Here is a 24,438-nt window from a genome sequence, read left to right as displayed (position 1 = left end):
CCAAAGTGTCCAGGCAGGTCGTAGGTCATGGTATGGGCTTTAAGCCAGAGCTCCTGGGATTGATCTATTTCTGCCACTTTTTAGCTGTAAGACTGACAGCAAGTGACTTAACGTCTCTAATCTCTCTCTGTCTCTTGTCGTTTTGAATGAATTAATCCATCTAAAGTGTTTAGCACAGTGCCTGGCATCAAATAAGCTCCAATAAATGGAAACTATTATTATGTTTTTATCCTTCATAGTGTTCCTTGTATTTGAGATACCTCTCCTTATTATCTCCTTAATTTGATTAATTTATTTTCATTTTAAACATAGGTCAGAATTTTGTTTGGAAAATATTCTGACAAAATATAGCATTATTACATATGAGACTTTTTATTTTATTCTTAATTGTAGCAAAATATACATAATATAAAATTTACCATCTTAACCCTTTCCAAGTGTAGAATTCAGTGGCATTAAGGACATTCACATTGTTGTACAACTATCATTATCATTCCATCTCCATAATGGTTTTCATCTTGCAAAAAACTCCTCATTCCCCATCTCCACCAGCCCTGGCAACCAACATTTTAATTTCTGTTTCTATGTATTTGACTACTCTAGGATAGCTCACATAAATTAAATTGTACAGTATTTGCCCTTTTGTGACTGAATTATTTCACTTAGCATAATATATTCAAGGTTTATCCATGTTATAGCATGTGTCAGAATTTCCTTCCTTTTGAAGGCTGTATAATGTTCCATTGTGTACAGACCACATTTTGTTTACCCATTCATCCATCAGTGGACACTTGAGTTGTTTCCCCCTTTTGGCTATTGTGAATAATGCTGCTATAATATGGGTTTGAGACTTTTTGATGGGAGAAATTTATATTGGTTTTGGCTCTAAAGAGATGTGAAGGAATGAAGAGGATATAATTCTCACATGAAGATGTGCATCATTAATTTCTACCTAGCATCATTAATTTATATTACACAAATTAAGGATTTGATTTTCTCTGATTCGCTTGAGGTTTATCTTTACTTGGCAGATTTTTTTCTTCAAAGTACGAATTTCACTGTTATTACCAGTAATAACATGCATAAAACACAAAGCATTTTAAAATATCCATGATCTCAATTCAACAGGGCAAATATTTATTGGTCACCTGCTATGCACCAGGTGAATTTCTGGAGATGAAAAACACATTCTCAGGCTCTCAGGGAGCTTAAGGTTGGAGGAGGAAACAGACTCATGAGCAGACAATATGGTGCAGTGTGCGAATTTCTAGAATAGTCTCTTGGGTGCTGTGGGGACATTAGTCAGGGCACCTACCTCAGCCTTGCAGGGTAAGGGAAGGCTTGTCAGGAGAGGGACTGTTTAGACACTGCAAGAGTAGCATTTAGAAGAGTGCATTGGGTCGCAAGATCTAGGGAGAATGTGTAGCATAAATAAACGCAAAGATCTAATGGCACCTTAAGGAACCACTGATATTTACTGGTAGAGAACAGGAGGTGTGGCAATGAGGCTGAAAGAAGTGGCCAGAAAGGCAGGAGGAAACCAGGTGAGAGTAGTGTGGTGGAAATCAAAAGAACATTCAGGAAGGAGGGAGGTTATTGAGATGTTACAGAAAGAGTAAGTAGGAAAAGACATAAAGACATGCATTGGATTAAACAGTGGGTCATTGATGAGCTTGGCCAGGGACGGTTCAGGGGTAAGATTTAATATTAGACGTCTGCACTGAATCAAATCCATTGATTTCTGGGTGAGGACCACAGACCAAAGATAATCATTTTTCTCCTCTCTACCAAGTCTTCAATAAAATAAGAAACCCAGCAAAAGTGAAGAGAATAGAAAAATGACCATCAGCAAATGCAAGTTCAACAAATTCCTAGAAGATGGATAATCCAAGAGAGGAATCAGCAGCCCAGAATCTATCAGCGAGTGCTGCCAAAGGAACAGAAAAGCCCAGAGCCTCCAGACTCAGTTGGACAGTAATATGGAGCTCAGGAGTGAGGAAGGGGATTAACTGCATGTCTCTCAGTCCAGTGATGGTACCAGTGGGCTCTCCATGGCCTTTTCCTCCTTCCTTCATCCCCACGTAGGAAGTACTACTTTCTGCATTTTACTCCCAGGGAAAAACCTGGAAAGAGGCTGAGGAGATGTGAAGAATTTCACTGCTGTGACACATGTGCTTCTACCTCATAGAAAACCTGTCCTCCACTCTAGCATTCATAGCTTCCTTCCACCCCAGCCCAAAGGGCAGAGGCAGGCACCCCTCCTGCTAATCCTGAAACATGACATAGCAATTTTTATTACATACCCACAACTTACTGGCAACTATCCTATATGTGAGTTGGACCTAGAGGAAACCAAGACTTTCTTAAAAACTTAACACTACCCTCTGATTGCTATTCTGAATAGAATAGCAATTCTATTCCTAGATACCTACCCAAGAGAAGGAAAAAATATGTACTCAGAAGACTTGTACAGGAATTTTCATAGTAGCTTTATTAATAATAACCAAAATCTGGAAACAACCCAGATGTTTATCAGTACTTGAATGGATAAACAAATTATGCTATATACATAAATGGAATGGAAAACTACTTATTAGTAGTTGGATAAACAAATTATGCTATATACATAAATGGAATGGAAAACTACTTATTAATAAAAAAATGAACAACTGATGAACCCAACTACATGGAGGAATCTTAAAAATTTTTTAATGAGTAAAAGAAACCAGGTGCATTAAGAGTACATATTATATTATTACATTTATGTAAAATTCTAGAACAGACAGAATTAATCTATAGTCACAGAAAGCTGATCAATTGTTGTCTGGGCCTGGGAATTAGGGTAAGCGTGCCTATAAATGGGCATGTGGAAACTTTTGGAATGATGGAAGTGTTCTACATCTTGACTGTGATGATGGTTACATGGGTGAATCATTTGACAATACTCATTTAACCGGATACTTAAAATGGTTCCATTTTCTTATATATAAATTATACTTCAAAGTTGATTCATAAGGAAAAATAGAAGAACTAAAATAACTACCTAAAATTGACATGAGTAGGGTATAGTATAAGTCAGCCAAATCCTCCTCTTGCCTAGCAGAGACTTAATAAATGATGTTTAAATTGATGCATCAATAAACAGCAATGTAAAGATACTAATTCATGTCAAGGAGGTAACCACCAGAAGGTCTAAAAAGGGAAGCAGTTAGAGTGCTTGCTTGAGAAGTGGGTAAGAAAGAATGAGGGGTATTACTTTTCATTGTAAGCCTTTCTCCCTTATTTTGCTTTTTTAATGCTGTGTGTATGACTCAGATAAAAGTTAAAGGGAAGCCCTGAACCAAGATGGCAGAGTAGAAGGACATGCTATCACTCCCTCTGTGAGAGCACCAGAATCACAACTAGCTTCTGGACAATCATCGACAGGAAGACACTGGAACTCACCAAAAAAAGATACTCCACATCTAAAGACAAAGGAGAAGCGACAATGAGATGGTAGGAGGGGCGCAATCACAGTAAAATCAAATCCCATAACTGCTGGGCGGGTGACTCACAGACTGGAGAACACTTATACCACAGAAGTCAACCCACTGGAGTGAAGGTTCTGAGCCCCACATCAGGCTTCCTAACCTGGGGGTCCAGCAACAGGAGGAGGAATTCCTAGAGAATCAGACTTTGAAGGCTAGTGGGATTTGATTGCAGGACTTCGACAGGACTGGGGGAAACAGAGACTCCACTCTTGGAGGGCACACACAAAGTAGTGTGCGCGTCGGGACCCAGGGGAAGGACCCAGGGGAGACTGAACCAGCCTACCTGCTAGTGTTTGAGGGTCTCCTGCAGAGATGGGGGGTGGCTGTGGCTCACTGTGTGGACAAGGACACTGGCAGCAGAAGTTCTGGGAAGTGCTCCTTGGTGTGAGCCCTCCCAGAGTCTGTCATTAGCCCCACCAAAGAGCCCAGGTAGGCTCCAGTGTTGGGCTGCCTCAGGCCAAACAACCAACAGGGAAGGAACCCAGCCCCACCCATCAGCAGACAAGCAGATTAAAGTTTTACTGAGCTCTGCCCACCAGAGCAAAAGTCAGCGCTACCCACCACCAGTCCCTCCCATCAGGAAACTTGCACAAGCCTCTTAGATAGCCTTATACACCAGAGGGCAGACAGAAGAAGCAAGAAGAACTACATTCCTGCAGCCTGTGGAACAAAAACCACATTCACAGAAAGATAGACAAGATGAAAAGGCAGAGGGCTATGTACCAGATGAAGGAACAACATAAAACCCCAGAAAAACAACTAAATGAAGTGGAGATAGGCAACCTTCCAGAAAAAGAATTCAGAATAATGATAATGAAGATGATCCAGGACCTCGGAAAAAGAATGGAGGCAAAGGTTGAGAAGATGCAAGAAATGTTTAACAAAGACCTAGAAGAATTAAAGACAGAGATGAACAATACAGTAACTGAAATGAAAACTACACTAGAAGGAATCAATAGCACAATAACTGAGGCAGAAGAATGGATAAGTGACCTGGAAGACAGAATGGTGGAATTCACTGCTGAAAAACAGAATAAAGAAAAAAGAATGAAAAGAAATGACAGCCTAAGAGACCTCTGGGACAACATTAAACCCAACAGCATTCGTATTATAGGGGTCCCAGAAGGAGAAGAGAGAGAGAAAGGACCAGAGGAAATATTTGAAGAGATTATAGTCAAAAACTTCCCTATCATGGGAAAGGAAATAGCCACCCAAGTCCAGGAAGCACAGTGAGTCCCATACAGGATAAACCCAAGGAGAAACACGCGGAGACACATAGTAATCAAACTGGCAAAAATTAAAGACAAAGAAAAATTATTGAAAGCAGCAAGGGGAAAACGACAAATAACATACAAAAGAACTCCCATGAGGTTAACAGCTGATTTCTCAGCAGAAACTCTACAAGCCAGAAGGGAGTGGCATGATATACTTAAAGTGATGAAAGGGAAGAAGCTTCAACCAAGATTACTCTACCCAGCAAGGATCTCATTCAGATTCGATGGAGAAATTAAAACCTTTACAGACAAGCAGAAGCTAAGAGAATTCAGCACCACCAAACCAGCTCTACAACAAATGCTAAAGGAACTTCTCTAAGTGGGAGACACAAGAGAAGAAAAGAACCTACAAAAACAAACCCAAAACAATTAAGAAAGTGGTCATAGGAACATACATATCAATAATTACCTTAAACGTGAATGGATTAAATGCTCCAACCAAAAGACACAGGCTTGCTGAATGGATACAAAAACAAGACCCATACATATGCTGTCTACAAGAGACCCACTTCAGACCTATAGACACATACAGACTGAAAGTGAGGGGATGGAAAAAGATATTCCATGCAAATGGAAATCAAAAGAAAGCTGGAGTAGCAATACTCATATCAGATAAAATAGACTTTAAAATAAAGAATATTACAGGAGACAAGGAGAGACACTACATAATGATCAAGGGATCAATCCAAGAAGAAGATATAACAATTATAAATATATATGCATCCAACATAGGAGCACCTCAATACATAAAGCAACTGCTAACAGCTATAAAAGAGGAAATAGACAGTAACACAATAATAGTGGGGGACTTTAACACCTCACTTACACCAATGGACAGATCATCCAAAATGAAAATAAATAAGGAAACACAAGCTTTAAATGACACAATAAACCATATAGATTTAATTGATATTTATAGGACATTCCAACCAAAAACAGCAGATTACACTTTCTTCTCAAGTGTGCATGGAACATTCTCCAGGATACATCACATCTTGGGTCACAAATCAAGCCTTGGTAAATTTAAGAAAATTGAAATCATATCAAGCATCTTTTCTGACCACAATGCTATGAGATTAGAAATGAATTACAGGGGAAAATACGTAAAAAACACAAACACATGGAGGCTAAACAATATGTTACTAAATAACCAAGAGATCACTGAAGAAATCAAAGAGGAAATCAAAAAACACCTAGAGACAAATGACAATGAAAACATGACGATCCAAAACCAATGGGATGCAGCAAAAGCAGTTCTAAGAGGGAAGTTTATAGCTATACAAGCCTACCTCAAGAATCAAGAAAAATCTCAAATAAAGTCTAACCTTACACCTAAAGCAATTAGAGAAAGAAGAACAAAGAAAACCCAAAGTTAGCAGAAGGAAAGAAATCATAAAGATCAGATCAGAAATAAATAGAAACAAAGAAAACAGTAGCAAAGATCAATAAAACTAAAAGCTGGTTCTTTGAGAAGATAAACAAAATTGATAAACCATTAGCCAGACTCATCAAGAAAACAAGGGAGAGGACTCAAATCAATAAAATTAGAAATGAAAAAGGAGTAGTTACAACAGACATCACAGAAATACAAAGCATACTAAGAGACTACTACAGGCAACTCTATGACAATAAAATGCACAACCTGGAAGAAATGGACAAATCTTTAGAAAGGTATACCTTTCAAGACTGAACCAGGAAGAAATAGAAAATATGAACAGACCAATCACAAGTAATGAAATTGAAACTGTGATTAAAAATCTTTCAAAAACAAAAGTCCGGGACCAGATGGCTTCACAGGTGAATTCTATCAAACATTTAGAAAAGAGCTAACACCCATCCTTCTCAAACTCTTCCAAAAAATTGTGGAGGAAGGAATATTCCCAATCTCATTCTATGAGGCCACCATCACCCTGATACCAAAACCAGACAAAGGTACTACAAAAAACGAAAATTACAGACCAATATCACTGATGAATATAGATGCAGAAATCCTCAACAAAACACTAGCAAACAGAATCCAACAACACATTAAAAGGATCATACACCATGATCAAGTGGGATTAATCCCAGGGATGCAAGGATTCTTCAATATATGCAAATCAATCAATGTGATTCACCATATTAACAAATTGAAGAAGAAAAACCATATGATCATCTCAATAGATGCAGAAAAAGCTTTTGGCAAAATTCAACACCCATTTATGATTAAAAACTCTCCAGAAAGTGGGCATAGAGGGAACCTACCTCAACATAATAAAGGCCATATATGACAAACCCATAGCAAACATCACTCTCAGTGCTGAAAAACTGAAAGCATTTCTTCTAAGATCAGGAGCAAGACAAGGATGTCTACTCTCACCACTATTATTCAACATAGTTTTGGAAGTCCTAACCATGGCAATCAGAGAAGAAGAAGAAAATAAAGGAATACAAATTGGAAAAGAAGAAGTAAAAGTGTCACTGTTTGCAGATGACATGATACTATACATGGAGAATCCTAAAGATGCCACCAGAAAACTACTAGAGCTAATCAATGAATTTGGTAAAGTTGCAGGATACAAAATTAATGCACAGAAATCTCTTGCATTCCTATACACTAATGATGAAAAATGTGAAAGAGAAATTAAGGAAACATTCCCATTTACATTGCAATGAAAAGAATAAAATACCTAGGAATAAATCTACCTAGGGAGACAAAAGACCTGTATGCAGAAAACTATGACACTGATGAAAGAAATTAAAGATGATACCAACAGATGGAGAGATATACCATGTTCTTGGATGGGAAGAATCAACACTGTGAAAATGACTATACTACCCAAGGCAATCTACAGATTCAATGCAATCCCTATCAAATTACCAAAGGCAGTTTTTATGGAACTAGAACAAAATATCTTAAAATTTATATGGAAACACAAAAGACCCCGAATCACCAGAGCAGTCTTGAGGGAAAAAAAGGAGCTGGAGGAATCAGTCTTCCTGACTTCAGACTATACTACAGAGCTACAGTAATCAAGACAATATAGTACTGTCACAAAAACAGAAACATAGATCAATGGGACAAGATAGAAAGCCCAGAGATAAACCCACGCACCTATGGTCAACTAATCTATGACAAAGGAGGCAAGAATATACAATGGAGAATAGACAGCCTCTTCAATAAGTGGTGCTGGGAAAACCAGAGAGCTACATGTTTAAGAATGAAATTAGAATGCTCCCTAACACCATACACAAAAATAAACTCAAAATGGCTTAGAGACCTAAATGTAAGACCAGACACTATAAAACTCTTAGAGGGAAACATAGGAAGAACACTCTTTGATATAAATCACAGCAAGATCTTTTCTGACCCACCTCCTAGAGTAATGGAAATAAAAACAAAGATAAACAAATGGGACCTCATGAAACTTCAAAGCTTTTGCACAGCAAAGGAAACCATAAACAAGACGAAAAGACAACCCTCAGAATGGGAAAAAATATTTGCAAATGAATCAATGGACAAAGGATTAATCTCCAAAATATATAAACAGCTCATGCAGCTCAATATTAAAAAAACAAACAACCCAATCCAAAAATAAGCAGAAGACCTAAATAGACATTTCTCCAAAGAAGACATACAGACTGCCAACAAACACATGAAAGAATGCTCAACATCACTAATCATTAGACAAATGCAAATCAAACCTACAATGTGGTATCTCCTCACACCAGTTAGAAATGGCGTCATCAGAAAATCTACAAACAACAAATGCTGGAGAGGGTGTGGAGAAAAGGGAACCCTCTTGCACTGTTGGTGGGAATGTAAATTGATACAGCCACTATGGAGAACAGTATGGAATGGAGGTTCCTTAAAAACTAAAAATAGAATTACCATATGATCCAGCAATCCCACTACTGGGCATATACCCAGAGATAACCATAATTCAAAAAGACACATGCATCCCAATGTTCATTGCAGCTCTATTTACAATAGCCAGGTCATGGAAGCAACCTAAATTCCCATCGACAGACAAATAGATAAAGAAGATGTGGTACATATATACAATGGAATATTACTCAACCGTAAAAAGGAATGAAATTGGGTCATTTGTTGAGACGTGGATGGATCTAGAGACTGTCATACAGAGTGAAGTAAATCAGAAAGAGAAAAACAAATATCGTATATTAATGCGTATTTGTGGAACCTAGAAAAATAGGACAGATGAACCTGTTTGCAGGGCAGAAATTGAGACACAGATGTAGAGAACAAACTTATGGACACCAAGGGGGGAAAGTGGCGGGGGAGTGGCGGTGGTGGTGTGATGAACTGGGCGATTGGGATTGACATGTATACACTGATGTGTATAAAATTGATGACTATTAAAAAAATAAAAATAAAAATGAGGAAGAGGAAGAGAAACAGGGAATAAGTATATTGTTAATATACTGAAATAAGAACAACAAAAAAAGGTTCCAATTAAAAAAAAAATTAAAGGGAATGTCATAAATGAAATGGGAGGTCAGGAAGTAGAGTTTTAAGTCCAGACCACTCTTTCAAGCTTAATTGGAAAGGGAAGGAGAAATAGGGCAGTTATCACATGGGAATACCCTCACACCTCCTTTTGAGATTTTGTTATCATTTTGTTTCAGCCATGAGTGATGTGAGGAATGATATTATAGTTGGAAGGCATGAATGTCCCTAGATCTGGTTACCCTGTGTCAAAACTGGGGTCCAGCATCGGGGCTCAAATGTAGTAAGCCCATTCACAGAGTAGAGTAGTGACCCATCCCCGCAAGGTCAGAGCAAGGCGTTGCAACACAGAATCTCGTACCCAGCAGTTGTTTATTTGAGACATGGGCCCGGAGAGGCGTGATACAGGCAGTTCAGAGACCAGGGAATCCGTTTATATTTGGCAAAAGGCAAAACAAGACAGAAGCTCAAACTTGAGTTTGAGCTCAGGATGCCAAAGGCTTGCCCCGGTCACAGCTGTAGCACTAATAACCAACACTGGTATTGTGCCACCATGTTTACAGTATCTTCCAGCACATTATTTCATGTGATCTTTATCATAGCACTGTGAAGTACACATTATTTTCCACCACAGATATATTTACTGCCTCATTTTACAGTTGATGACCCCGTGGCCCTAAGGAGAGTGCGACTTGCTCATGCCACAGGGCCTGTAAATGGCTGAGCAGGTCAGGGAGGCAGCACTTGGGCACCAGAGCTGTGTATTCCCACTGCCCTTAAGTGCCTCTACTTAGAATTCCCCAGAGTCTTTGTTTTGTAATTGTAATAACCTCTTTTTGAAAAGTGGCTCTGTGTCTAATCCCATGTTTGTGATTGTTGCAAAGGAACCATTCACTGCAAAGTTTTGAATAATATAAATCTAGGATTTACAGGAGAAAGAAATATTGATTAGGAGGGAATGAGCCAAGAGTAAGGGCATCTTAGGTCAGAAAAGTCCTGTTTTGTGCCAGAGGCCTTTGTTGAGTGTACAGAGCGGAGTTGTGTCCTCAAAGAGAAAATACTGAGAAGCAGGGAATGAGGCCGGTGGCAGCTTTCTGCTAGGGGAAGGCCGTCACGGGGCGTGCAGGCTGCCGACAGGCACCACAGACCCAAGCGCACACTGCCAAACTGCACGGCTGGCAAAGTGGCATCTTATTTATGTCAGAAGATGGCAACAGATAGTCTCATACTGGTGGTTGAGAGAAAAACCTTGTGACATAAAGAAGACTCTTCCTAGGAGAGTTAAAAGATACGGTTAAAGAAACGCTGCAGTACTGTGATGCTTATGAAATTCTGAGGCTCTGTGTGTGCCCTAGAAGGACTTTTGCTAGGGCTACAGAGAGTCAAGGGCAAATTCAAGGACATAGTGATGAATCAAGATACCCATGAGCAAGGCCCTGATCAGAAATTTTCGTTAGCTGCATCACCTTTGCTGACCTTGGTTACCTTATACTCAGGACTCCAGTAGAGGAGATTTCTTTTCAGCATTGGATCCCAGAATTCAGGACCTTTTCCCCCACTTACTGACTTACTTAGTCTTTCATGCTTTCACTCAACAAGTACCTATTGAGCAACAACTCTAAGCCTGTCTTTCTCATTACATTGTGCCCTCTTGCTCACATCCATCTCTTGTCAGTTCTTCACGGATCCCATTCCATTCAGCACTGTTGGCCCTGTTCCCTTTCTGTCATCTTCAGTCTTTCATCGAAAACTTAATTAGCAGAACGTTCCCCTCAACACCAACCCCTCAAATTACCTTTTCTTTGCTTCCTCTCTAGTAATATACTCTTTCATCAAAAAGAAGAAAAAGAAGGAAGAAAAAGAGAAAGGGAGCCGTGGGGAGGAGGCAGGGGAAAAGAGAGGGAGGGAAAGAGAGAGAAAGAGAAAGAATACCCTTTTTAGCATTTCATTTTCCACCTTCTGGCATCAACATCAGCCCTTGATCCACTCCTGAAGCCCTGTATCCTTCTTTGTCCACAAATTATTTTCTCTCTTTCCCAGTCTTTCATGTTGCTTGTTTAAAGATAGTCACCGTTTTTCTCTGGAAAATTCTGCAATGTCTTTCTTTAGAAATGTTAAACTGTTTTAAGGAATTTAATGCAATCATGTTTATCTCTCCTCCTTTCTGGGATCGCTAGAAGTTTCCAGAAACCTTTTGGAGGATTGGATTGTTTTGCCACAGAAAAAAACTTATACCCAAATCTGGGGAAAAGCCAGATTAAATTAAGCAGCAAATGAGTAAAGTTAAGGATTATTGAGAAAGGTATTAAATTGATATAATAATTAGTATTAAAATGTCATTTATTGCACACAGTGTATTAGGAGTTTTACATAGGTTATTTCATTAGTTTTAATGACAATGATGTGAAGAAAATATAATTATTTCTACTTTACAGCAGAGGAAACTGGCTCTGAAAGACTTAATAACATGGAATACGTAGGTTTCAGGTTTTTGCATTGTATGTACATTTAATATATAGATCATTTCTTCAGGAAAAAGTATATAGTGAGCATTGACCATCCATGAAGCATGCCCAGGTGTTACCAAGGGCCCAAAGATGAATGGGCTTGCCTTCTCAAGACTTGGTGATGCCCCACTGCTAGAGATAGATAACTCCTGCATCAGAGTTTTTCGTGGGGAATTCACGAAAAGGGGGAAGTTCTACTGTATAACTTATAAGGAATATTCCAGCCCTGGAAGGATATGACTCTGACACATGGCCCCTGCATTCAGGGTTGTAAGACAGAATAACTGTAATACGAGGCAGCATGTGCTTAAGCGTTATGTGAATACCGAATGGAGGCCGCTTCAATTCCGACTTCAATGACTGAGAAAACATTGCTCAAGGTCAGCATTTGAGCTGGGCCTTGAATGAAGGGTATAATTTCAGTTAGGGGACTTAGAGTATTTTCGGCGGACAGAATGGATATGAGCAAAGCATAGAGGTGAAAAAGCCCAATGCCTACTCATCTGGAGTGTGATAAATAAGCTGAATTTCAGAAACCTTAGGTTTTGGATAAACAAATTTCCAGAAAATAGCCTTTGGGAACCTTAACTTGGAGAACCTTGAATACAAAACTACAGTGTGCATTCTGTTGGCATATAAGTGAGCAGCCATGTACTTTGGTTCTACTAGAGCTTTAATATTTTAGATGTTACTTCCACAAGTGAATTATTGCCTAGGAGTTAGGAATCTTGACTGCCTTTTTTATACAAGTTCATTCCATGGAGTGACAGGTGGGGTAGAATGTGCCTGGAAATGGAGGAACTAACTAAACCAGCACCATCAGGGTGATTAAGCATTATCCTTAAGTGCTCCTGGCATAACCTTAACGGTCAGGCTTCAATTCTCTTTTGATCCCTGAAGTTATTCTGTGCTTCCAGGCATAATTTTTTCCTGCTTCCTTCAAGGTCTGTCCCCCCAGACTTCGGTGATGTTACAGGGCCCGTTACCATGTCATAGTACTTTGCACTAAATCCAAATTGCCAACTTTGACAGTCTTTTTCCTTGATAATGTTTTTCTTTTCTTTAAAAAAATTATCGTAATATATACATTACAAAAAAACCACGTTAACCATTTTAAAGTGTACAGCTCAGTTTTATTAAATATATTCACATTGCTGTACAACTAATCTCTAGAACTTTTTCATCTTGCATAACTGAATCTCTATACCCATTAAACAGCAGCTCCCTATTTTCCCTTCCCCTCAGCCCCTGGAATCCACTTTTCTACTTCCTGTCTCTATGAGTTTGGCTACTCTAGGTACCTCGTATAGGTGGAATCACACAATATTTGTCCTTTCATATCTGGCTAATTTCACTTAGGGTAATGTCCTGAAGGTTCATCCATGTTGTAGCATGTATCAGAATTTCCTTCCTTTTGAAGGCTGAATAATATTCCATTGTATGTATATATCACGTTTTGTCTATCCATTCATCCATCAGTGGGCACATAGGTTGCTCCCACCTTTGGCTATTGTGAATAATGCTACTATAACATGGGTGTTCATTATCTATTCAAGTCCCTGCTGTCAGTTCTTTGAGATACACACCCAGAAATGAGATTGCTGGATCATATGGTAGTTCTGTTTTTAATCTTTTGAGGAATTGCCTTAATGTGTTTCATAGCAGTTGTGCCATTTTATTCCTACCAGTAGTGCAGAAGACGAATTTCTCCACATTCTCACCAATCCTTGTTTTCTTTTCTTTTTTTGATAGTAGCCACCCTGATGGGTGTGAAGTATATCTCATTGTAGTTTTGACTTGCATTTCCCTAATGGTTCGTGATGTTGAGCATTTTTCATGTGCTTGTTGGCTATTTGTATGTCTTCTTTGGCAAAATATCTGGTCAAGTCCTTTGCCCATTTTTCATTTGAGTTATTTGGTTTTTTATTGTTGAGTGTTGAGTCCTCATGGCTTTCCTTCATCTACCTGCCTATTGTTTAGTGTTGAGTCCTCATGGCTTTCCTTCATCTACCTGCCTCCTAACCTCCTTGCCTGGTCTTCCCATGGAACCAGGGTCAGATTGGGCTGTCCTGGACATTAACCCCTTATCAGATATATGATTTGCAAATATTTTCTCCCATTCTGTAGTTTGCTTTTTCACTCTGTTGATTATGTCCTTTGCACAGAAGTTTTAAATTTTGATATAGTCCAGTTTATCTATCTTTATTTTTGTTACTAAAAGAGGCTTTGACCCATTGCAAAACTTGAATTTAGTATCTAGTGTGATGTTCTTCTTGGCACGCGTGTGGTACCTCCAGGCCTCTTCCTTGCATTCCTTTACACAACCATCATGGGAAATAAAGTGTTCATCAGAGCACAAAATAATAGCAAAAAAGAGACTGCAGAGGCATAAAACAAACAATGAGCATCATTCAAACCAAGGGAAACAGAATGGTGCATTAGCACTTGTAGGCTGTGAATGCATTAACGACCCCTCCCTCAGCAGCACTAGCCATGAGAAAAGGACGTTAACCCCGTGGTTCAGTACTGTACTTCATTTATATTACGTATTAAAATAGTATATAATTAATTAATGCTATACAGGGGAAAAACTGTGCTGTAGAAATATTTTGTGGTAATAGTATTTTTTTATAAAGGGAGCTGCCCTACACATACAGGGATCATATGTCCAGGTTTACCTGGAGCAGTCCTGGTTTATGCCTTTTGTCCCGGTGTAATCTTCACATCCTCATCTATACAACATTAAAAATCCAAAGTGGATGGGAAGAGAATAAAGGCGTAGCCAGTTAATAAGTTATGTTAAACCTCAGTTTATCTCAGTCTTAATGCTTCATCATCACGAGTCTAACTCCCATAGGTAAAATGGGATGCTTGCTCTGAGAGACTTCAGATTTCAGAGCTCAGTTCTGTTCATCAGGCTGAGAACATTGAACTATCCTACATAAATTACCCACATCCTCTCCCGGTCATTCCTGCTGAAATATCTCTTTGCTCTGCTCTGTTTGTCTTCTTTGTCTTTTATTGTATTGTACAAAAGATGCCTACTTAAGAAAGGAAGATGATGGGGAGCGGGGAGGTGGAAGAGGTTGGGGTGCAGAGACAAAATGAAATCTGAGTTAGTGGAATTAAGCTTTCTAAGTGGAATTACCCCAGTTGATGCTGCAAGGTGAGGTTTTCGTTGCTGCTGCTGCTCTTGTTGGTGAGTTAGAATTCTAAAATCTTTCCTTTGCATCCTGTATAGCAGTGATGGCATATAGTACCGCAGTGAACCACGTGATACAGGTCTAATGCGCAGAAGTGGTTCATGCATCTTCATAAGCATCTGATTGATTGCCAGGAAAAGGCTTGGATAGTGGGGGAAAATACACTTCAAGATCCAAAGCTAAAGCACCATATAATAAGGTTCACCTATCGAAACTTCATTATTCTACTTTTTCCTGCATTTTATTTGTGAGAATGTTGCTTTTAAGTTTTGGCTTTCTAATTATTCCTATGTGGATATACATTTGAAAAGCTGAGCAGTTCCTTGTCATGTTGCAGATATTATTAAACTTACTGTCATAATTTCCTTAATGGGAACCTGGGTTATTTGAATTGTGCTCCTGCAGTGGCTTCCCTTTGTGACAAATTTTATTTCCATACTCCTTTGTATTAGTAATACAGTTAATAACTTCAGCCATTCCATGCCTATTATTCACAGGAATGGAATGTTGTCCTTTTGTCCTTTTTATTGCTTTATAAATTTTATTGCTTTATAAATACATAAATGGTGAGAACCTGTCCTAGAATTTGAGAGAGGACTAGGGGCTAATGACCCCCATGAATGCAGTCTGACATGTATCTGTAATGTCTGTAGTGCCGTCCTGGGGACTGCAGTGGATTTTCAAAATAGGTTGGAGAGATTCCTCAGCTATGAGTTTCAGGTTAATAAATAAGAGTGTCTTTAAAAATAAAGATTGCATTGCTAGGGCATAAGACAGGATATCTGTTTGTAAGTGTAGTCCAATATGTTCAAAATGCATCTTTGGAGCAGATTTTACCAGACTTTAATGGAAACTGTTAAAGGAATACACTCCAGTCAGTATGATCACCTGAAACCGTGGGTGTAATTTCAGTGGTTTTCTGGAGAACCTTGTGGCATCAGGTGTTTTTTCAACAGCCATGTGAAAAATATCCTACCCAGGCCATGAAACTGGGTTGGGCCGACAGAGCTATAATTTAGCATTTTCTTCTTTTGATCTTTTACACGGTTTCTTCATTTATAGCAGGCCATAAACTTTACAGAGTATTGCCTTTTATATTCCATACTGAGAGAAGTGCATTTTTTAAACTAGAGAAAAAATTCCTTTGAGGGAATTTTCATAACTATAAAAAAATTAGATTTAAATTTATGTTCTGAACGTATTTGATATGAGGTGAATAGTCATCATCATCAGTTTGAACTTTAGTTTGATAGTGGTATTCATTTGGACTTTGTTTCCTACATGCACTATTGTTATACATTATTAAAATATAAATGACAACTAAAGTATCACTTCTATCTTTAGATATAGTGAAAACTTAAAATTAAGTCCAGTAATATTTTAATATCCTCCTAAATGTAATTAATAAGTGCCATAAAATATCTTTACACTTGACAATGAATACTAAGCTTTATTAAAATCAGTGATTCTCAACCTGTTTCTTCCCCAGTACATCTGACAGATAGGACCTGCTTCTATTGCCCATTATCCTAATTGAGAAGTATAATCAACCTTTTATCACCCATTGTACACATTGAACAGGCCTGCCTGGTGATTCTGTATGCCCCTCCACACACAGACCCTGTCCCTCTACCATCTCATATGTATACCTTTAGAATTACTGATTTAAATGCTGTCAAAATAGTCAAGGGAAGAGAGTGGGAACAGCGAAACTCATTGCAAGTAGAAATTTGATGTTCCTTTAACTCTGCTATGCTATGATGACACCAAGACTTGATTGATGGAAAATATAACAACCTGAATGCCTTAGACTCAGTGGCACGAAGATGATGAGCTTCACAACTGTTCCCTGCCAACGATGTTAGCTTAAATGAGCCAAGAGTCCATGATTTCAGGCCACTTCAGGCCAAGGAGATAGGTGATCTGTGGAATACCTTTTATAAATAGACTGTCACTAAATTTGAGGATGGGTCACCTACTTTCTGGTTTTACAAAACTACTTTGTTAAGAGATCAAGTCATATTTAATATTTTAAAGTTTTAAAAAACACCTAGGGCTTCCCTGGTGGCACAGTGGTTGGGAGTCTGCCTGCCGATGCAGGAGACATGGGTTCGTGCCCCGGTCCGGGAAGATCCCACATGCCGCGGAGCGGCTGGGCCCGTGAGCCATGGCTGCTGAGCCTGCACATCCGGAGCCTGTGCTCCACAATGGGAGAGGCCACAACAGTGAGAGGCCCACGTACCGCAAAAAAAAAAGCAAAAAAAAAAAAAAACACCTAAAATTGATAGTAAAATTTAATGGAAAAAACATCTGCTAGAATATAATCTCTTCTTTTTTTTTACAGCTTTATTGAGGTATAATTTATATATCATAAAATTCATCCATTTTAAGGTTTTAAATGATTTAAATCACTTCAGTGATTTTTCAGCAGATTTATGGAGTTGTGCAACCATCACCACAATCTAGTTTTTGAATATTTCCATCACTCAAAAAATTCTCCCGTGCCTAATTCAGTTCTATGCAATTCCCATACCTGGTCCCAGGAAACCACTACTCTGCTTTCTGTCTCTACAGATTTGCCTATTCCCTGGACATTTCAATAAATGGAATCATACGATATGTAGTCTTTCACATCTGTCTTCTTCCAGTTAGTGTGATGTTTTTGGCATTCCTTTATGTTGTAGCATGGATCAGTACTTTGTTCCCTTTCATTGCTGAATAGTGTTCCATTGTATGGATAGGCCACATTCTGTGTATTCGTTTTATAGTGTAACCTTGTACAGTCCTCATGGCTTTCCTTCATCTACCTGCCTCCTAACCTCCTTGCCTGGTCTTCCCATGGAACCAGGGTCAGATTGGGCTGTCTTGGATTTGATCCTCGAGGCTGTAGACTGGGCAGTTTGCACTCCGTCCCTCATCTCACGTCTTACTCCGAACTCCAGTCCCTGGGTTGGGGAGTGAACCTTCTTATAACGTGAAGAATTGTGACCATTATATCCAGCTTATTGGTTTGAGAATTTTTATCTCAGGAACCATTGCAGATTTTGAAATGTCCTGTGAGGAACAGAAATGGGAGAGAGTTGAAGATTTCTGTGATAATTATGAGCTTGGCCAAGAGTTCTATGTCATAATTTGTAAACATCACATAAATAGAAACGTATCACAAGCTCATTGTAGAAAATACAGAAAGCATGTAGAAAAAGTAAGAAGAGACACATAATTCAATGTCTCAGAGTTAACCTCTGTCCAACAGGTTGATGTATCTCCTTTTAGACTTAATTTATATGCAAACATATACAGGTTTTTTTTTTTAAGTTGGCTTTCTATGATAACCATTTCCTGATGTCATTACTTTTGAAAACATGAAGGTTATTGTGACGAGAAAGGTGTGAGGAGAAACATGGTAGGGCGAGAGTTCAGAAAGACAGTTGATGTCACTTATGGCTTTGAAGGTCATTGTAAGGAATTAGGAATTTATTCCAAGTATAAGGCAAAGCATTAGACTCTTGAGCAGGGAAGTATTTGATACGCTTTACATTTGGAAACAACTCTTTGGCCAATACGGAGAACATACTCAGGGATCGAGAGAGGGAAGAGGAAGATTGGTTAATAGGCTCTTGCAGTATTCTAAACTAGAGATGATGACAGCTTCGACTAGGGCAGTGATTCAAAATGGTAACAAGAGGCTAGATTTACAAAGTATTCTGAAAGAGAGGTGAGTGGAAGTTGTTAATGGACTGGATGTGCTAGGAGAAGAAAAGGTGAGAATCAAGGGTGACTCCTAGGTTTTTTATCTTGAGTAACTAAGTGAATGAACAGTAAAGTCATTTCCCGAGATGGAGAAGCCCCTCAGAAAAGTGAGGTTGATGAAGGAAGATTTGGGAAATTAAGAGCTGGGTTTTACATATCAAATTTTAAATGCCTTAAATTAGGATGGTGCCAGAGGAAGCCATGGGATCTTGGGAGAGTTTTTCTTTTATTTTTAGGATGAGAGACATTACACATCTGCGTGGTGACAGCTTTGCTCGCTTTAGAGAAGGGGAAAATGTCGCTATGAGAGAAGGGGGGGATCATTGCAAAAGTAAAGTCCTATTGTAGGAGAGTTGAAACAGGATCCAAAATAGAAGTGGAGGGGTTTGTTTTAGACAGGATCAGGTGCAGGAGGAAATATAGACAGATATGGGTGTTTTAGTAGGTTTGGGGCAAGAAGAGAAGTTCTCTCTTAGCTCTTAGTAAAGTTTTCTCAAATAAGCAAAGTCATCTCCTGAGAGGGGAGGAAGGTGATAGAACTTTGAGGAGAGAAGAAAGGACATTAAATGGTTTGATTTGGAGACAGAAAAATAATTCACAAGTGTGCAGTCAGAATTGAGGCATTCATGAGAACCAAATCTCATCTGTGCCCATAAAATTAAAGTGAGCCTAGCCAGAACAGTCATGAGGTTTTTGTGATGGTTCCTTTATCTTTAGTGTACGGTGCTTTCTGTTCCCTTCCCTGGTTCTGATTATTGATTCTAATGCCAGAATTACACTTATCTTTATGTTTTAATATCTCCTAGGGCTAGTTTTACTTCATTTTGGGAGAGACTCTTTGTTTCTTTAAATATTTTGGGATTTTGTCTTTTATCATTTAATTTTGATTATATGTCTATGACTTTTATTTTAGGGGAGTCTGATTTCAGTCCAGGCTAAATCTGCCAGGGTATATAAAACAAAAGAAGATTTTCTGATTTCTTTTAGTTACAAATTACCATTTTTAATAATTTAACAAATATTGAAGGGCCCACAAGGCCTTGAATTGGACCTTAAAGATGAAATGGGGAGAGAAACAGGGACCATGGTCCCTGCCTCCAGGGACCTGACAGCCTAGGGCAGAGGTCAGCAATCTCTGACCCTTTAGCGCAAGCCAGCCCACCTGCTGTTTTTGTGGTGCCTGCAAGCTGCCAGTTGTTTTCAATTAAACATTTTGAGATAATTATGGGTTCACATGAGATTGTAAGAAATAATACAGAAATCCTGTACTCCCTTTACCCAGTTACCCCCAAGGGTAACTTCATGCAACAAAGCTATAGAACAACCAGGATATTGACGTTCATATTGTCAAGATACAGAACAGCTTCTATCAACACAGGATCCTTCGTGTTGCCCTTTTATTGGCAAAACCAGTTCCTTCCTGCTTCCATTCCTCCTTAACCCCTAGCAACCATTAATCTTTTTTTCATTTCTGTAGTTTTGTTATTTCATGAATGTGACATATGTGAATTATACAGTATGTAACATTATGGGATTAGCTTTCTTTGCTCAGCATAATTCTCCGGTGATTCATCCGGGTTGTTGTGTGTTTCAGTAGTTCATTCCTTCTTATTTCGGAGTAGTATTCTGCAGTACGGATGTACCACAGTTTGTTTAGTCATTCACCCATTGAAGAACTTCGAGGTTATTTCCAGTTTGGGGCTATATGAATTAAGCCTCTAAGCATTCTTGTGAACATCAGTTTTTATTTCTTTGGGATAAATGTCCAGAAGTACACTTGCTGGGTCATATAGTAGTTGCACGTTTAGTTTCATAAGAAACTACCGAACTGTTTTTTGACTGACTGGAGTAGAAATCCAGGTTCCCCATTCAGCCTCCATTGATGCCCAAAGGGGTCTCCTCGTTATTACAGGGCAGGGGAAGGAATTACAGTTCCCCACTGGGCCTCCCCTGGTATTTCCGTGGTTAGGAAGGGCTGGAAGTCCTTATTGCTCCCCTACATGACCTCCACTAACATCACAGTGGGGAGGGGAATGGCCTTGTTAACTCTGGGCGGAGGTGAATGACTCTCCACTGGGCCTCGTCTGATACTACCCCAGTGAAGGGGGCCCTCATTACTGCTGGACGGGGGTGCAAGTCGAGGCTTCTCGCGTGGTCTCCACTGACACTGTTGGGCAGTGGGAATTGCTTGTCACTGCCAGGTTTGGGTGAAAGTACCAGCTTCCCTACTCAGTGTTCTCTCATGCCATGGGGGTTCAGGGTCAGGGATGGATGGGGGTTGGAGTACCTCATCAAAGCCTGGTGAGGGTGGAAGTGTAGGCTCCCCACTCGGCCTTTGCTGGAGCAGGTAGGAGCCGAACCACCCTTTTTTCTGTGGTTTCTGGCTGAAGTGGAACAGTTACTGTCTAAAAGTTTTCCATCTTTTGGGCCTGCCCCACTCCTTGTCTGTCCTTTGGCTAGAGAGTAGGCTTTTGTTATCATGTTGGGTTGTTTTGAGGGGGTTTGGGCTATGTCCATTGGCATTTCTGGTTTGTTCCATTTTGTTCCAGCAAAAAGAAAATCCAGGGAACTACCCACTGTGTCATTCCTTGGGTCCCAAGATCCTTAACCTGTGTGTATTCTATCCACTGTTCAGTCTTCTTACGTTTCTTTTATATACAATGCCCAGAGTTTTTGTTGTACTTGGCAGGAAGAATAGGGGAAAGTACACCTACTCCATCTCCAGGAAAAGGAAGATTTTCTGATTTTTTTTTTTAAAGCTTCTAGTTTTCTAACACCTCTGTGCTGTGATAAACTTGAATTGCCCCACTTTGGAAGATGTTTAAAGTAAGATCAGTCAACCAGTTACCAACTTAAGTGTGATAAAATTTCAGCATAACTCACATAATTTTGGTAACATAATCTTGTCTATTTTGGCATGAGTTGTTCAAGAGCATTCTGTTAAAATAAATATCTAGATAGTTTTATTCCCAGAAGGGCTTTGTAGAATGATAAAAATGTCTTATCATTGTTTTCATTTTTAAATAAATAATTATCAGTGATTTATTTCCTCTGTAGCTACTAAAGTTGGAAAGTAGCTTTGTAAAATCTACATAATTAAGTGGTAGATAAGAGCTATATCATATTCATTCAGGGTTAAAAAAATATAGACAAACACACATACACACAAACACATACACACATAAATTTAAGTAGAAGAAAATTCCAGGTCCAATATTCTATTACATTATTTTTACAGTGAAAATAAACAAACATTTCAAAACTCTTAACGTAATGTTAATATTTGGCTAGCAGTTAAAGATCTAATTTTATTGTTTTCTTTTTAGGTCAGGAGCCTACCCTAGTCCAGAACCAGATTTCTAACATAACTAGTTCTCATTCTTATTTTTTAATTAGCCAACTCTTCTATATCAAATTTACTTTACAAGATGAACCAGTGAACCTAGAGAAAGATTCTAAATAGGAATCAGTGCCTTTCCAAAGGAAATCCTATCAAACCATAAAGCTTTACAATTGGAGGTTCTTACTTAAAAGCTTATAACAATACCATAAATAAATAAATAAATAAAAGCTGCATAGAGTAGAGGCCCTTCTTTCCTGGCCTTGAGGGGCCTTGCCTATGGAGCAGTTACCTGACAGCACAGTGAAGCTTTGCCTAGGTTGGCCTAGGGCCAGCAGTTTGACATTTTGGGGGGCTGCCCACCTACTGGACTGGAGTTATTGAGAAGGTGGGAGGGAGGCCTGCAGGCCGCTGTTCCCTTTCCCCTTAGTCTCCATGTCCCTCTCTGTGATCCGCCTGTTTTACATGCACCCAAAAGGCACCTTCCCAGATGCCCTAAGACAAGTTCCCTGGGGCTTGCCCTGGGGGCCATTCTTGGGAAGGGGCTTCTTTAACCCACACCAGGACTTCTGTTTGCTGGGGGTAGAGGAGAGGAAAGGGGAGAAAATATGACCTCCCTTCATCAAACCAGCTTGGTTACAGGCCTGCGGAACCTTCCCTTCACCTTTGTTGAAGGGTGTAAAATGTGTGAATCTCTTATGAAGTTAGACAGTTAAACACAACTCTGATAGGCATTGTGAATAAACTTGCCAATCTGCACTGAAGCTTAGCTTGGGCAATACTGTACTAGTACACTATAGGAAGCCTCTGCTTTGTTGCACATTTGTCAGATCTGTGTCCTAAATTTCTTTCCATATTTCCAAATTTATCATCAAGCCATGTACTATGTACTGTGTTTAAAAAGAAAAACTGAACATTTAATATTGCTGATAGATGGGAACTGGGATTGAGTAATTTTAAGCGTATTCTATCTTCTTCCAGAAGTCTTGGGGATAGTAGCTTTGACTCTGAGATTAATAGAGAGATGTGTCCCTTTTCTTTTGTTTAGATTCTTTGACTAAAACTTTCACTTCACTGAATTTGAGTTTGGGTAACATTTTTCTTTCTTTGTGGCTGGTACTTTTGTCAAAGTACTTCTAACTTATGTCAAAACATGGGATGGCATGGTCTAAAACATCAGAATACTTAACTTGGGGACATCATGGGGAGTCTGTGGATATTATTCAGAGTATATAAGAATTAGAGGGGGGAAATTATCTTTATTTTTCTAAAAGCTAAATTTTAAAATTCAGTTTCTAATGGTGACAAAGACACAGGCACTACTAATATCAATCAGACATTTTCATACCATTATAGTTGTTGGAGCTATCTCAAAATATTATGTTCATCACTATTTCTACAACAAATTTGTTCTTTTTAACATATTGATATCTATTTCAAAATCATTGGTATCCTCTGTAATTCTGTGTATTTTATATACACAGTTGACCCTTGAACAACATGGGTTTGAACTGCATGGATCCACTTATTTGTGGATTCTTTTCAATAGTAAATGCTGCAATACTACAAGATCCGTGGTTGGTTGAATGCGAGGCTGCCAAACCATAGATACTTAGGAACCCTGGATGCTGAGGGCCAACTATAAAGTTATAAGCTGATTTTCGACTTCTCAGAGGGTCAGCACCCCTAATCCCTGAGTTGTTCAAGGATCAACTGTACATTTAGAAACGTTAGTTAGAGGAATCTTATGCTTTTCCTCTTATGTGTTCTCTCTGCCTGTAACATGTTTCTTTTTCTCCTTCTGTAGCATCAGCCACTACGTGATTGTCATGTCCATGACCATCTTTCTGGTGTTTCTCAATGGCCTGGCACAGATGCTGACAACAAAGAAACTCAAACTGTGTGGCAGACCCAAAAGCCACCTCACGTGATGTTGCCAAAGCCATCATTCAGCATCCAGATCCTGGTTCTCATTCTCCTTGTCAACTAAAATCTTATCAAGGATTCATAAAGGAGATGGATATTAATGTATAACATACTCTGCTCATCTAAAGGAAATTATATGTGGAATTCTGAATTTATGGGTTATCTGGAATAAAGGAGCTTCCATTTTCTTTAGGTTTTGCATGAAGTCATGGTTACATCTGTGGAAAAGCAGAGTAAAGCATTCTACATTTTCATTTTTTCCTTTAGTTGGCAACTCCTCTCACTGATGTTTCAGAGCACCTGTAACAGTCTCTGGTCCCCAGCTGTACAGCTTCCTGTATTATATGCAGAGGAGAATGTGCTCCTGAGGGGGCAGTACTGATCACATCCAAAATCAATGCACTGGCTGAACATGAAGTAAATCACCAGGTGGCACCATAAATATTTATCAACTCTAA

The 24,438-nt window shown here is 39.1% G+C and overlaps 1 protein-coding gene across 4 annotated transcripts in view; it reads left to right on the top strand.

The window, feature by feature from the left end:
* The window catches only part of PIGN (phosphatidylinositol glycan anchor biosynthesis class N), a 110,369-nt gene extending 86,201 nt beyond the window's left edge, over positions 1 to 24,168 (top strand). For 2 of the 4 annotated variants that reach the window (XM_060029167.1, XM_060029166.1), the window contains exon 30: positions 23,862 to 24,168. In XM_060029167.1, the coding sequence (XP_059885150.1) occupies positions 23,862 to 23,985 (124 nt within the window). In that variant the 3' untranslated portion in view covers positions 23,986 to 24,168. The remainder of the gene's footprint in view (positions 1 to 23,861) is intronic. The other 2 variants (XR_009521783.1, XM_060029169.1) reach the window with 2 other exon arrangements.
* The last annotated feature ends 270 nt before the right edge of the window (positions 24,169 to 24,438 follow it).

The sequence above is a fragment of the Delphinus delphis genome, chromosome 13, assembly GCF_949987515.2.
Source record: "Delphinus delphis chromosome 13, mDelDel1.2, whole genome shotgun sequence".
Lineage (NCBI taxonomy): Eukaryota > Metazoa > Chordata > Mammalia > Artiodactyla > Delphinidae > Delphinus > Delphinus delphis.
The sequence above is the reverse complement of the archived record's forward strand: the minus strand, read 5'-3'. Positions and strand labels throughout refer to the sequence as shown.